At 35.0% G+C, this 16415-nt stretch overlaps 1 protein-coding gene across 1 annotated transcript in view; it reads left to right on the forward strand.

Moving 5' to 3' along the window:
- The window catches only part of LOC129737866 (hemicentin-2-like), an 811499-nt gene that overhangs the window by 781853 nt on the left and 13231 nt on the right, over nucleotides 1-16415 (forward strand). Inside the window, exons 8-10 of the mRNA XM_055729030.1 lie at nucleotides 1656-1801; nucleotides 1945-2095; nucleotides 11211-11341. Of these exons, the coding sequence (XP_055585005.1) occupies nucleotides 1656-1801; nucleotides 1945-2095; nucleotides 11211-11341 (428 nt within the window). The remainder of the gene's footprint in view (nucleotides 1-1655; nucleotides 1802-1944; nucleotides 2096-11210; nucleotides 11342-16415) is intronic.

Raw genomic sequence — 16415 nt, forward strand, 5'->3', positions numbered from 1 at the left:
TTTAGATCAGAATCTTATTATTTTTTCATTCTTTGTGAGGGATTCCAAAAATATGTTGATATCTGGATCTTATCTAGAATTTATTAAAAAATGTTCATTCGTTTTTCAGCATTGATTCCTAAAAGTTATTCAGCTGAAGAAGACAATTCACTGTTCACTGATCAGTTCACTGTACATTCTTGTAGTCTCTCAAATCCCCTTGGCGGCGGTAGAGAGCACTTTGAAAACCACTACAATTCAAGTTAATATATTTTTAACAGGCTTGTTGTATTTTTCAATGCAAAATGTAGACTCATCATTATTTCATCCATATATATCCACGTGCTTTGAACAGTAGAAGGACAAAAAACCGCCAAAATTTCCCCTTTCAAATCCTTAATGCTCAGCAAGCTTTGATTTGCTGTCCAGTACACGTGAACTCTGAATAATCGTTTCTAATGCCTGGCCCATGGAGATGGTGAAAAAAAACCCCGCCAAAGGATACGAAAATCTGTTAGCAAAATATGTGCCATGACTTTTGGTTTGTGTGAATAAAACCGAAAGTTGTATGGGAGGGTCCCTTTTCTTAGGTGGGAGGGGCTCATAACTATTACTAAAACCTTACCCTGGTTCAACTACATCTCTGTAACAAATTTCAGGCTGATCGGTTCAGCGGTGTGGATTTGTATAAGATGCATACAAACAAACAAACATATATAGTCCAACTCATCTTTATATATTAGATATATGTGCATTCTCAAAACAGCTGCCACTCAGTTAATCGCATAATGTGAAACTAAAAAAAAATGTTAAGAGCTTTTATTCAATCGTTTAACACGCGGTGTTAACAAGTCATGTCCAACAAAAGAGAATGGTGGTGGCAATAATCGGCTAGATTAAAGCAGTGACCGGCGTTATAAAGCTTTTAATCGCTTTAAACATTGTGCTGTAACTGTATCGGATGTGGGAATTACGGTAGAAAGTAGGAGAGTGTAAACTAGTTGTTGTAATCAATGCACTCGGTCGGTGTCGGTGAACGATAATGGTCCCACACTATGCCATAAGTGATGTCGATCAAGTTCTTTCATCGGCTACAATCTCTATGCGATTCCATTGAATGCTTTTGGGAATACCTACCTTCGTCAGATGGATGGACATCGGCATTGCAACAATGTCCCCCATACATTCCACGGGCTGCAATTCAACCTTTGCCATATATCCATCTCGCTTCTTCTTCTTCTTCTTGGGAAACGAGAACCTTTGACCACAGGGCATGTTCGTTGATTCACCGACATCCACACAAAAGCTACACATGGATACTAGGCAACTTCAGACGATAAGACTGTCGACACTATACCTTTCTGTTTTCCTTCTTTCCAATCCGTCAGGATGATTGAATAAACGTTTGAAATATTTGTGTGAAATGTGCAGTGTGGTTCAGCTCCTGGGAAATCAACATTTCTCTCACTGGTGTGTTGTGGCAGCCAAACAAAGGCATAAAATCAATAAAACAAATTCTAAACAAATCCCTTTATGGTACTCGATATTCAATCTACGACTACATATCATAATGGAAACACAAAAACCCACTCTTGGGAAGTGATTTTGTAATGCATATTCTCTCTAACCTTTTAACCCTTTGCTTACTTTCGTTACATGCACCACCTCTCAAACAGTAAAACCGGTATCAACGGCTCTGTCGTCAAAACCCAAGCAATTAATATCAGAGCAGGAGTACAGCTTATCTTGTGAAGTGGAAGGATCAGTGCCAAATACCAAGATCTCATGGATGCAGAACAACCGACCCTTCGACAAAGGAGAAGTAGGTTATCAAATGTTTATTAGTTTCTCTCTTCCCTCCTTCCCTTTATTTTATCCTGTCTAACACCAAAGCAATTAACCCCAAACTAAATTACACCTATTGCATTCATCCCCCCACACTCAGACTGTTTTTGCTTTTTACAGGATAAAATCACCTCCAACGGTTCACTGGTGACGTCAACGTTAACCTTTCGCCCCCAGCCGGAAGACGATGGAACTATCCTTAAGTGTGAGGGTTCCAATCCAAGGTTGCAGAACTCGGTGCTGGAAGATTCGGTGATCATGAATGTTATGTGTAAGTGTGGAGCCACGAAGATTGTGGATATATATTGTTTAGTTGAATCTGATTTCGATTTGGTTATTTTATCAGGTTATACCTACGCAACATTGAGGTAGATAAAATACATTAGAACCAGGCATCCTCGTTATCTGACTTGGCGCCAACACTCAAAGTTAATCGATATAAGCTCGGATCAGTTCAGTGATTTTCAAAGTGGCCCTGGAGGCGTTGAGAGATTCCGAGGAAAATTCGGGGCGTTTAAAGAGTTCAAAGAGTCATGAGGTCATTGTGAAATTTTCATTTTCGTACATTTAAAAAAAAAACTTAAAGTTGAAATTACCTCTTTTTCCTCCGGCTATGCATATCATCCGGGCGCTTATCTCAGTAAAGATGGAGATCTTATATGGACCCGGTTGCTTGGATAAGCGAGGTTCTACCGTAACGCTGATACCCAAAAAAAAAATTCGCTGAAAAATTCAAGGACATTTTTTTTTGACAAATTTAAAAATTGCATAATTACAGGCTAAGGAACTTGACTTCCAATACCTTTTCGATTGCGGTTTTTACACACTTCTATCACTATTCAATAAATTTAAAAAAAAATTAAGACTGGCTAAAGGCTGTATTTTTATATAATTATAGGTAAAATTGTATCACAATGCACCGAGATATTTAAACTTATATAAAAAGCCAATATTTAACTCCGCCTTTTGGCGGGGTTTGTGTTTCATCTTTCCTATATAGCTAATGATTTTTTTAAACAATACAGAATGGTTCTTATTTAGACCCAGCTGCCAATAATTTTTTAGATCGAAAAACACATGTACCAAGGATTTCTGAAGCTACCAAAATTATAATTTTTCGTGAAATAGGTCTATTTCCAAGTTTTTAAACTTCTCTTTGCTGTACCTTTTGACAACTGCTTGTTAGACAGTTTTAATAGGTATGTATTATTAGATAAAAAAAATTTGAAACATTCTCCGCAAAAAGTAAGTAAATGGTTTTGGATTTATGCCGGTTTTAGTAAACTCCGTCATCAAGCTCGTGCGCCGTGGTCGGAACACAGACTCATCAAATTAAAATCATTATGTTCAGTTTTTGATAAAAACTTGAGGAGGTAGTAATTTAGCTTCAACCACTAAACGTAGAATTACGCATTTTTTCTTGTCAATGTATAGCTTGTATAGAATTGCATAGAATAGGTGAGCTTATGATCTACTTCGTCAAGATCAACATGTTACAGTGTCAAAATGACAATATCTGACTTTTTGACAAATTTCTACCATATAACAGAATTCAACAATCTGAGTGCAACATAATGTGAGCCTAACACACAATCTGACCATGTGACATAATCTGATCATGCAACATTATCCGACCATGTTTCATAATCGACCATGTGACTCAATCCGACCAAGCAATCAAATCCAACCATGTGACATAATCGACCATGCAACATAATACGACCATGTGACATAATCTGACCATGAGACATAACTTGATCTTGCGACATAATCTGACTATGTGATGACATATTCTGACTTTGTGACATAACCCGACCATGCAACATTATCAGACCACGTGACACAAACGACTATGCAACATAATCCGACCATCTAACATATTCAACCATGTGACATAATCTGACCACGCAACATGACCCGGTCACGTGACATAATCTGACAATGCAACATAATCCGACCATGTGAAATAATTGACTATGTGACATAATCCGACCACGAAACCTAATCCGACCATGTGACATAATTGACCATGCAACATTATCCGACCATGTGACATAATCTGACCATGCAATATAATAATATCATGTAACATAATCCGACCATGTGACATAATCGACTATGTGACATAACTCGACCAAGCAACATAATTCGACAATGTGACATAATCAGACCAAGCTACATAATCGGACCATGTGACATAATCAGACCAAGCAACACAATCGGACCATGTGACATAATCCGACAACGCGACAGGCGATGACATGCAGAATACGAAAGACTCCCTGCCATTGGAGCCCATCGCCACTGAAGCCCTCTGCCACTGATCGCCTACGCCGCTGGCCGTCATCGCTGCTCGCTGTCTCTGCAACTGGTCCACGGTGCCACTGAACTCCTACTGCAAATCGATATCTCAGTTGGATTACCTTTGGTGAGGTCCAAACTCAGATCGATGCGCAGCAACGTCTGTTCAGTTCGACGGCGAACAGAGAATGAGTCGACCTACGAGCCCTTTCTTTTATACCTTAAGTAAATAGGCAGGAAAAATCAAAATCCACGAAAAGGCGGGGCTTCCGTGTTTTTTTCTCTTATTTTTTATTTTGGCTTGGTGATGACGTCATAATCCTTCAGATGTGATGTCCGTTAATGAGGCTATTTTGTGACGCATGATTCGCTTACAAATTTCAATTTTTGGATTTAATTATAATTTTTGGATATTGAAAAAAAACGGTGTTTTACATGAAAAGTATATTAAAATGACTAAAATCCTAACCAATGGTTCAATTTGAAGAAAATAAGAACATCGAAACTGTGCGAGGACCTAAGGAATTTAATTTATTTTTGAAGCCAAAAAAATTGAGAAATGTTTTTAATTTCTACCCTTAGATGTATGCAGAAACATCGTTCATCTTTTGATTATAACTAAATGTTTTTGAAAAAAAAACGTTGAAAAAATCAGTTTAGTCCTAAAAAAATTACTATTATTAATGGTTATGCCTTCTGTGCTAAATGACACCATAACAATAATTTTGAAAATGTTGAGGTACGTAAAAACCATAATGATCAAAGTTACCCCGAAACTCGAAATCTGATTTTGTAACAATCATTTAATTATAACCACCAATGTCGTTTGAATTAACTGCAATCAATGACCATGTTTATACTCCTCACCTCAGTAGGCGTTTTTTATTGCCTTTCTTACAGAAAGGTATAGTTATCGGTCGATTTGGGAGATCATTAATTATGGATCTTAGATATACCTTTATAGGTACCTATCGAAACAGCTCGACGAGTTCTGATGATGTCTGTGTATTTGTGTGTATTTGTGTGAATTTTTGTAAATTTTGTTCTCGACGTTTTTGTGAAACTGAGCAGTACAATAAAAATGATTTTTATCTTGAAAAATTTGATTTTTTTTCTTCTTCAACCTATAAAAGAAAGAAAAAAATACAAAATAGTTTGAAAATTTTTTTTTCATAGTAAATATGAAAAATCATCACTCCAAAAACGTGTCAATTTGGCTTGCTAGCCACAACCAGCAATCACTAAAATCAGGATTATCGTATATATGACGTCAAATTATACGTGACGTCATAGACACGCGCTTGCTATCTTAAAGTATGGATCTGTCGATGTGTGGAAGGGAGAACAGACAGGCTTCACTCCCACGCAGGTTTAATGTCATCGTGACGGAAACCGTGTGGGAGGAAACAACAACTAAAATTTTCCCGACCAATCGTTAAATTTTTAATTTAATGGTTAAGTTTGCACCCGAACCTTTCCAAAAAATTTCGGAACCAAAGCTCCGAATCATTAAACATAAACTGGTTTTCACCAAGGAGTACGACCCCGGAATAAATGCAGTCGTTGATGAGTACGTCGTGCCCACACTGCATGGTACGAAAGCGATAGTAACTTCGAGACTTCAACCAACGTTATATTCAAGCACAGATTGCTCTGAGAAGGGGAAACAACACGGGTACGCGGACGATGTATGCACATCCTCTCATCTTCTCACGTGCCGTTCGTGCTTACGAAGCTTTTTCTTAAGCAGCAACGAGAGGAGAGTATTTCGCCCGTGGAAGCAAATTAAATCCAATAAGATAAATGCTACTGAATCCTCTCGAGCTTTAAGCTCTCGGGCTTGTTTTTTTGTTCCCTTTTCTCTTCCTCTCTTCAGATCTAACGTTGCATTGTTGTTGTTGGGGTTGGTGTCTAGAGAAAAACGATGACGGCTTGGAGGTCAATCTGAACTTTCACTTGCTGAAGCCAATGGAAGATGACAACCAAACAGTAGCGCCACCAAGCCCTCCATAGTAGAATGTGAAGCATTTGGGATTTTTTTTTGGAACATGCATATACAGACCCCGTTCGTTTTTGGCAACATGCCCGAACATTTTGTGTTGCCAAAATCGAATGTTGCCAAAATCGAACGGTTTTTTTCTGAAACTTTTTTCTCTTATTTTTACAAAATAACTATTTTTATCATCTTTAACGTTATTTTAAGTCAATTTCCGACCATTTTTAGATTTTTATAAAGTTTTTTTTTCTCGAGTGTTTGTTGCATTTTGCAATACTTTTGTTTTGTTTATAATCTTTGTTTTTTTTGTCATTTTTTCTGTTTTCGTCATTCTTTATCATTATAAAGATGATTCTGACATTTTTAGTCTTTTTTTTGTATTTGTTTTTGATTTTTTTAAAATTTTCATCTTTTTGTAATTTTTGAGTACTTTATAAATTTTTTTTAAAATTTTTGTTTTTGTTGTTGTATTCTATCACCATTTCTGAACGTAAGAACGTTTTTTTGATGGTTGTCTAAATTATAGTGGTCCTGTTATAGAGAAAACTCAAAGGTAATGTCACTTCTAAAAACCGTACCATTTTCGCCAGGTTGACCAAATACAAAAATGACAAAATCGACTAAATTGACAAAATTAAAAAAAAAAATGATTAAATAGACCAATTTCACTAAATTGACGAAACTAACAAACTTGACATAATTCATTGATTTGACAAAATTCTCTTAGTTGAAAAAATCATAAAATAGATAAAATTTATAAAATTGACAAAACCGAGAAAATTGGCAGAATTGATCAAATTGACGATGACAAAATTCACTGAATTGACAAAACTGACAAGATTGAAAAAACGGACAAAATTAACAAAATTGAAAAAATTGACAAAATTGACAAAAATAACAAAATTGACAAAAGAGATGACAAAATCGACAAAATTCATTAAATTGAAAAAATTGACAAGATTGATAAAACTGACAAAATCGACAAAATTGAAAAAAAATGACTAAATTAACGATGACAAAATCGACAAAATTCACTAAATTGACAAAATTGACAAGATTGATAAAACTGACAAAAATCGACAAAATTGACAAAATTGAAAAAAATTGACCAAATTAACGAAATTGACAAACTTGGCTTAATTCATTGATTTGACAAAATTCACTTAACTGAAAAAAAAATAAAAATTGATAATATTTATAAAATTGACAAAATCGAGAAAATTGGCAGAATTGACAAAATTGAAGATGACAAAATAGACAAAATTCACTGAATTGACAAAATTGACAAGATTGATAAAACTGACAAAATTGAAAAAAATATACTAAATTAACGATGACAAAATCGACAAAATTCACGAAATTGACAAAATTGACAAGATTGATAAAACTGACAAAAATCGGCAAAATTGACAAAATTGTCAAAATTCACAAAGTTGACAAAGACAAAATCGACAAAATTCACTATATTTACAAAATTGACAAAATTGAAAAGATTGACAAAATTGACTGGCGAAATTTACAAAATTGACCCAATTGACCAAATTTACAAGATTGACAAATCGACAAAATTGACAAACTTGACAGAATCGAAGAAAATTGACAAAATTGAGAAAATTGGCCAAATTGAAAATGACAAAATCGACGAAATGCACTTAATTGACAAAATTGGCAAAGCTGTCAAAATTTACAACATTGACAAATTTGAAAAAAATGACATAATCGACAATTGATATTGACAATGACAAAATCGACAAATACACTTAATTGACAAAATTGATAAAACTGACAAATTTGACTAGATTGACAAAATGAACAGAATTGATAAAACTGACAAAATTGATCAAATTGAAAAAATGGACAAAATTGACAAAATTTACATAATTGACAAAATTGACCAAATCATGAAAATTGAAAAAATCCACAAAATTTACAAAATTGACAAGATTGATGAAACTGGCAAAATTGACAAAATTGACTTAATTGACAAAATCAATCAAATTGTTTATTGATTGACATCTGGAAAGTATCTGATCGGATTATCAAAAACAAACTCGTGGCCTCCTGATTATCTTTGATTCTTACACAAAATCGAAAAAAAATTACATAATTGACAAAATCAAGAAAATTGGCAAAATTGACAATGACATATTCGACAAAATTCACTTCTTGACAAAATTGACAAGATTGACAAAATTGATAAAACTGACAAAATCGACAAATTTCAAATTTATTGTTGCAGTATTTTTAAACAAGTCACAATAAAAAACCTTATCAAATTGAATGCAGACTTGAAAAATTATGTCACTATTGAACATGTATACATTTTAGGTGAAATTTATTATTTGAACCTAGATAGGAAGATGACTTTTCAAAACATTGTTAAATTTTCTTTTAATCAGGATTTTCAAGAGATTGAAAAACAATCAGTGCGAAATCTGAAAAATTATTCGACCTGCCTCCAGCTTTCAAAATTAAAACATTGAAAACTCAACCGGTTTTTCTGAAGGACGATAATACCATATTTGACTAAGAGAAATCGCGTTTTGGTTAGGTTCATTTGTTAAATAACTATTTATTCTTGATGCCTATTGTTAGGCGGGCCACAGCAGGGCCACACATTACGCAACATTTGTACAAATGCGTTGAAATTCAATGAAATTTGATCGTTGTCAACACGATTTGTTTGAGTAAAATCGGTCGGGATCGAAATATTTTGTAGGTACAACCCATTCTCCCAGTCGGGGTGAAGTTGGTTTTTTGTTGTTGTTGCTTTTTTCGTCAGCAATCGTTTGTGTTAGCGTGTAATATGTTTGTATCGTGTGGGGGCGTGCATATAATTTTGTATTGTCGCGTATTCATCGAAATTGTAAAGGCTATGTATGAAATACATGGTCCGCTTAAGAAATGGTGAAAATGTACATCATAATTACACATCCAAATTCCTAAATTACTACTAGAATTGAATAATCACAATTAAAATTCATAGGGGATTGCACCATGAGGCACAACCCCGAAATCATATTTTTTTTTTCTTTTTTTTTTTTTTTTTTCCGGGAATTTAACACAACGGTCATTCTTCCCAAGAAGGCCCAACCCGAAATCATATGACTCAGGCCTAAGGACTAGACCCTCACAACGCTTATTTCTATAGTGATGGGTCCCGTCCTTCGCCCAACGATAGATTCTCAAGCACAGATTGCTCTGAAAAGGGGAAAACGACACGGGGGGACGCGGACGATTCACGTACACCACAGGCCATTCGTGCTCAGGGAGCTTTTTCTAAGCACGAACGACAGGAGAGAATTTCGCCCGTGGAAGCAAATTGAATCCAATAAGACAAATGCTACTGAATCCTATCGAGCTTTAAGCTCTCGGGATAGTTTTTTTGTTCCCTTTTCTCTTCCTCTCTTTAGATTTAACGTTGCGCGATAAACTTTTCGTTCGCATCGAAAAACCTGTGCAATTGTTGCGTTGTTGTTGTTGGGGTTGTTGTCTAGCAAAAATGGAAAATAACAACCAAACAGTAGCGCCACCAAGCCCTCCATAGAAGAGTTTGAAGCGTTTGAGATTTTTTTTTGGAACATGCATATAAAGCTAAAAAGCTAATAATAATAATTGACAAAGTTTAATTGAAGAAACAGAAAAAACTATCCGAATTAACCATTTTGGCCAGGTTGACCAAATACAAAAATGACAAAATCGACAAAATTGACAAAATTGAAAAAAAATTGACAAAATAGACCAAATTGACGAAATTGACAAACTTGACTGACTTGACATAATTCATTGATTTGACAAAAATGGCAACATTGACAAGGTTGACAAAATCATGAAAATTGACAAAATTTATAAAATTGACAAAATCAAGAAAATTGGCAAAATTGACGATGACAAAAACGACAAAATTGACAAAATTGACAAAACTGACAAAATTGACAAAATTGACAAAATTGATAGTACTGACAGGATTGACAAAATTGACTAAGACAACAAAATTCACTATATCCACAAAATTCATAAATTGTCAAGATTGATTAAACTAGCAAAATTGACACAATTGACTCAATTGACCAAATGGACAAAATTGACGAGATTGACAAATTGACAAAAGCGAAGAAAATTGAAAAAAATTGTTAAAATTGACCAAATTGACAATGATAAAATCGACAAAATTCACTGAATTGACAAAACTGACAAAATTGACAAAACTGACAATAGTGACATATTTGACAAAATTGAAAAATTTGGCGATTAAAAAAAATGGTAAACTTACAAAATTAAAAATATTGCGATATCAATATTTTCAAAATTATTGATTTTCAAAATTTATTCTACCGATTTACTAAGTTTCGGAATCGTATTTTACTCTAGCAATTGAAATTTTATCCAATAGTTTTATCTATGTATTTGTTTCCATTACTTGAGAGGTTGGATTATTTGAAATACATGGTCAGGCATCATTTTCAAATTGTATTCTTAATTATTATACCCATTCCATTTTGAAGTTACCATATGCTATAACTCGAAAAGAAGTAAATTGAGTTAGATTATAATGTCATAGAAACGATATCATACAAGATATTCCAGAATCTTGTCATTCCAAAATCTCCAATTAGTTGCAAATAATGTTATTGATATGAAAATTATGATTATATAAAAATACTTTTATCCTATTAAAAACTTCAAATTATTATTTCCTAAATTCTTTTTGGATTTACTGCTATGAAATTCATTAATCATAATGAATTTTGTGATAATTGACAGGCTGTAAGAAAGGCTACAATCCACTGTCAAGTGTATTAAATCGGGTGTTTTTTAAATTTTAGGTATTACAAAAAAGCAACCCCTTCCAAAATATTCAAAAATTAATGAAAAAAGTGATCAAAGTTCCCCCAGTTTACGGTACTGAAAACTTGTGTTATTATTAAAATTTTGTGAGATTTCATCATCAAAATACTGAATTTTGTCAGAAGAATATGAACGGAAGCGTGTTTTTCTTCAATGCTAATACCATTTTATTTCATTGTTTTTCTTCCACTTGTCCACCAACATTCTGCGGCTTGCTGTTTCCGATTTTCCACCCGACCAGATCCGCCCCAAGTGACGCTGTCCCTGGGATCAACGCTTAATCCGGATGACATCAAGGAAGGGGACGACGTCTACTTCGAGTGTCACATTAAGGCAAATCCGAGGGAGCACCGAATTACATGGTCTCACGATGTAAGTAGAATTATGATCGGTTGAACTCGTCAGCCCGGGTATAGGACGGTTTTCTGCTGACGGATGCGGTCATTGTTGTACCCGGATGATGCTCTGCGAGTAGAATGGAGCAATCAAATCTACGGTTCTTATCATCACAATCACGTTGCTGTGCGACCAAAAATACAACTCTTAAGTGAAAGATGGCTATTTTCATATAAAGAATGATTTATTTAAAAATAAATTAGATGAAAGGTGTTGAAAACGAGCGAAAGGGTTATTTTAATTTGAAAAACTTTTTATCACGTATTATTTGTTTGTTCATCAAGAGCCTACTATCTTGCAGTAGTAGATACAGATAGAGTTGTCCTATAGATTTAAAATAAGCTGAACTGAAAACAATACAGAATACACTCGTAAAAATATCTTATGACTAAACAGTAATAAGAAAGTGGTAGCTTTAGAAAACCAAAATTTTGAACCTCTAGAAAAATTCAAACCTAAAAAAATCGTAACATATCCAGCACTCAAATTGTGAAAATTGTTATTTCTTTTTTCAAAATTTCAAAATAATATAATATAGCAGCTCAAACTTTAGAAATTCTAAGTGTGTTTTTGTTGTTCCTTTTTTCTGTTTGACATTTAGAGCTTTGGTTTGAGATTCATATGTTGTTCAAATTTATTCCAAACACTCATTATTTTTCACTCGTTGTGAGACGGTTTTGAATTTCTGGAAATTTTCTATTTGAAATTTAAGGATCTTCTAGGATTTAACGTCACAATGTTTGTCATCATTAATAGTGCTATATAAACAAGTCATTGTTATATAAATGATTTTTACTACTAAACCTGCCCCGCGGTAATTGAACTTCAATTATTTAATCACTAAAGGCTTCTCAAGCATTGAATCCCCACAGCAAAGTTAAGGCACTCTCTAAACGACATCCAATTGCTCTTAAGGTGGCATCTGAAAATTCAGTACGGATTATCATTCTTAGCCAAGTTTGAAAGCAGTCAGCTCATCGCTACACTCTGCAAACAATTCATCCCCGTCACAGAAACGGATGGCGTCCTCCATAGGACTAGAAACAAATCGTCAAACTGTCTCCTGCATCCTGATGGTGCGTCGTTATTTCTCTCAGATGTCTCCACGGGACGCAAATGTTTCAACCCGGAATACTCCCGGGATCTTCGCCGTTTGTTTAACGTAGGCATCCAAAGCAGAACCAGTTTGAATGCGAAATTGAATGAAATCAGCTTAAGCGAGATAAATTGCTCCACGAAAAATATAATGGCATCATATTTTTTCGATGTGAATTTAATGGCATTTTAATATGTTTCCTTCCCGTGCTGCCTGCCTACCTTAAGCGACGACGCGATGCTTAGTGTGAAGAAGGAGACAAAATGAGCTGCCACCGTGTCGTTTCGTGTCTAAAGCTCAAACGACAAACAAGGGCACGGGATATGGGCGTGAAATTTTACTCATTGGGGGAAGCTGTTTTAAAGTGGGCAGATTTTCCCCCACTGAAGACACTCTGTCAAATTGAGAGCAAACGATGACAGAGACCACTGAACAAGGATGCCAGCTGGTTCGGATCTAAAGTTCTTAAATAAAGTGAAGTGTGATCAAATTGGAATTGAATTCATTGGCTTGATTGTAAAGGATTTTTTTACGGATCTTCTTTTTATTCAACCAGTGATTCTCACACAAAATTTTTAATTTAGGTATCTTATATATAAAAATGGAGGTGTTTTCTTTGTAACAACATCACGTATAAACGGTCGGTCGGAATGAAGTGAAATTTGGTATTCGAGGGTTTTTTGGGTCAGAGATGGTTTGTATAATAGTTTCAAGAAACTCACTTTTTATGGAAAGGGGTCCCCATACAAAATCAATATTAAATGGGACTCAACCCGTACAATTTTGTTACGATTTTATCAAAAAACGATTCACGAGCACGATGCAGTTGAGAACATGTAGATGAAACAAAACAATTAATATGATTTATTTATTTAAAGGTAAAACGAAGTTTATCGGGTCAGCTAGTTTTTTTTTATATAAAAGATGTATGAATAGATTTGGTCGTTTTCTTATAATACCCCTGAATATATACGATAAAATTTGCAATTAATTTGAGGGTATAAAATATGTTGCTTATGTGATTTCCTTTTGCACGAATTAATAAGTCAGGTACTTCTGTCCATAGTTCAAACTGGAAACTCCAGTTTTCTGGCAACACACCAGGCAAATGACTTTGCAAACTAAGGGCTGCTGCTAGTCCTACCAAATTTGTCTGTGCTCTTACTTCATTTCCTCGTTTGACGAGGATAAGGAAGCAAATTGCCGAGCAAAGCCGATAGGGAGCCAGCCTGCCAGCCAGCCCCGTAAACATTGTGGAACATATTGTTTCAAAAATAGAATCACGCAAAGATGAATTAAATTTCCTTACGTATCACATTTCTCGCTCTGATGGAAATTTAAAGCTCAGCCAATGAATATGTTCTTGAAGGATTTTCACTTAAAGCAATGAACTGGCACTTGGTGATAAACTTTTAGGTCGATTTCTGAACAAATGAAATTGAAACATAATTTGGTAAAAAAAACTTGGATTAGAAAATTAAACTTTATAAGATTAAAAGACTTTAAGAACTTCTGAGGATGAGATCTCGAAGATGAATTAAGAATCTTCCAGTTTAAATTTTAAATTTTTAAATTTAAAAAATAATAACTATAAGTTGTTTTTCCATGAAACATTATTTGTTCCAATGCTGTAATATGAAAAGATAATAGGAACAGAACAAGGATAAAACGAAAAAAAACAGGCACTTTCACTTTGCAACCTTGAAAATACCAAAAAAAAAAAACAATATAAAATTGCCTTTCTGGTGAATATAAATTTATTGCGGAAATCTTGCGTATGTATATAAACGTGTTTTTTAGTTTTGGTGATTGTTTTAAGCATTGTATTCAGACAAGATCAAAATTACCTTGTCTTAGACCAAACCCACCGGGCATTGCTATTTCGGTTGGTATTTTAGATGTTTTGATTGGTTGCGTTTTTATCTACTTACTGACTTTCGCACCCATTTTTGCCATCTAGGTTGGTATTTGTGTTTGTTTATTTTCTGTTAGCGACGATCGGCTGCGTTGCTACCGGGTTGCTACAGAAACGCATCCTGTAACAACTTACTGCTCGAATGCTATTTCTTGAATCAAGTTAGCGGCTGTTGGTTCGATGATGGGTTGATAGATATGTTGCTGAATGTACTCGATTCGAGGTTTAGCAACCATTGGTGGGCCTGGTCTTATAGAGGCGCTAGATCCAACCAGAAAAATTGGAAAATTCAAAACTATCAAAATGTATCGAATACTTTCCCATAAATGGATAATTTCAAAATTCGGCAGTTATTCATAATATAAATTATATCGATCAAATTTTTAACAGTTTACAGCTGAATTTTTAAGTGTCAACTTTAATCCATATATTCGAAACATATCGATAGATTTTGGGTTTTTCCAATTTTCTAGTTGGATCTAGCGCCGGTATAAGAGAAGGTAATCTGTATGTTTAGAAAGACGTATATTTACAAAAACAGCGAATCGCTAGGAAAAATTGGGAAAATTATAAAAAAAATACAAAAATTCATCGTTCATTATCGAAAATTTTCAAATTAATATAATTGGCATTGCATAAAGAAAAATCCCTGAAAATTTGGTATTGATTTGATGATGGAAAAGTTAAACCAGTATAAGCACCTGTGTAAAAATTCATAGTTTTAAATTGAATATTTCTTACGAACGGGTACACTCAAAATTCAGCTTTTACTCAAATCATGAGTTCTCAATATTTCAACGTCAAAGGCATAAGATGTAAACGTATGCGGCGATGATTCAATTTGAGACCGCCGGCATTAACTTTCCAGCGCAATTGCGTATCACTAAAGGAAACCTCCCTTTTCCGTCATACGCAGTGTGATTGCGCTGGAAGGTTAATGCCGGAGGTCTCAAATTGAATCATCGCCTCTTGCGTTTACATCTTATGCGTGACTCATGATTTGAGTAAGCCTAAGTTTGGGTGTACTTTTACCCGTTCGTAAGAAATTTTCAATTTAAAACTATGAATTCTCAATATAATGTCAATAAATTGTTCGTACACAGGTGGTTATACTGGTTTAATTTCTCAATTTTTTCTTTAATCACAATCCAAATTTCAGGGTTTGTTCTTTATACAATTCCTAATCATCATGCCAAATTTATACTAATTCGTAAAGTTTTCGAATATGTGCGATGAGTTTTTGTAATTTTTTATTATTTTCCCAATTATTTCTAGCGATTCGCAGTGGGGCTATACTCAAATGAACTGATCCGTTCGATCAATGCCATGCGTGTGTGTGCCAGGCAACATTAGGAAAACTGCAGAAAAAAAAACTTGTCCTTGTTTCAAAGGTTCCAAACCACCGGCAAACGACCACGGCCAAGCAGACCGACTGTAAGTAGCTATGCTTGTGTATGTAATCAGGCAGTAGGAAAGCAAAAAATTGTTTCTCGTTTCCAATTCCCTTTTCCTTGATAATATAATACGCCGTCATACTCTGTGGGTTTTTTTTGGTAATGACTTACTTACTTACTTACTTTCTCTGTGCTTGCTTAATGTTCCAGCGCCGATCCTCCGGTGCATAGGGCCGTGGAAAAAGACCTCCACTGTTGACGATCCGGAGCCAGCGTCTTTATCTGGTCCCAGTCAAGATTCTCGTCAACAGTTCGGATTTCAGCGGCTAGGTTTCGCCGCCACGAGCTTCTGGGTCTGCCTCTTCTTCGATGTCCTTCTGGATTCCAATCTAGCGCCTCTCTGTAAATCTCGTTTTCATTTTTCCGCAGCGTGTGCCCAATCCATCTCCACTTACGTTCCCGAATCTCTATTTCTAGCACCCTTTGATGACACCGGCGATGTAGCTCCTCATTCGAGATCCAGTTGCCAGGCCACCAAGCGCAGATGATATTCCGCAGACAGCGGTTTACACATGCTTGCAGTTACCGCATATGTGCACCAAGTTTCGCACAGATTCGGATTTTCGTTCGTAGAGAGATCTGGCG

This window comes from Uranotaenia lowii, chromosome 1 (assembly GCF_029784155.1).
Source record: "Uranotaenia lowii strain MFRU-FL chromosome 1, ASM2978415v1, whole genome shotgun sequence".
NCBI classification, from domain to species: Eukaryota; Metazoa; Arthropoda; class Insecta; order Diptera; family Culicidae; genus Uranotaenia; species Uranotaenia lowii.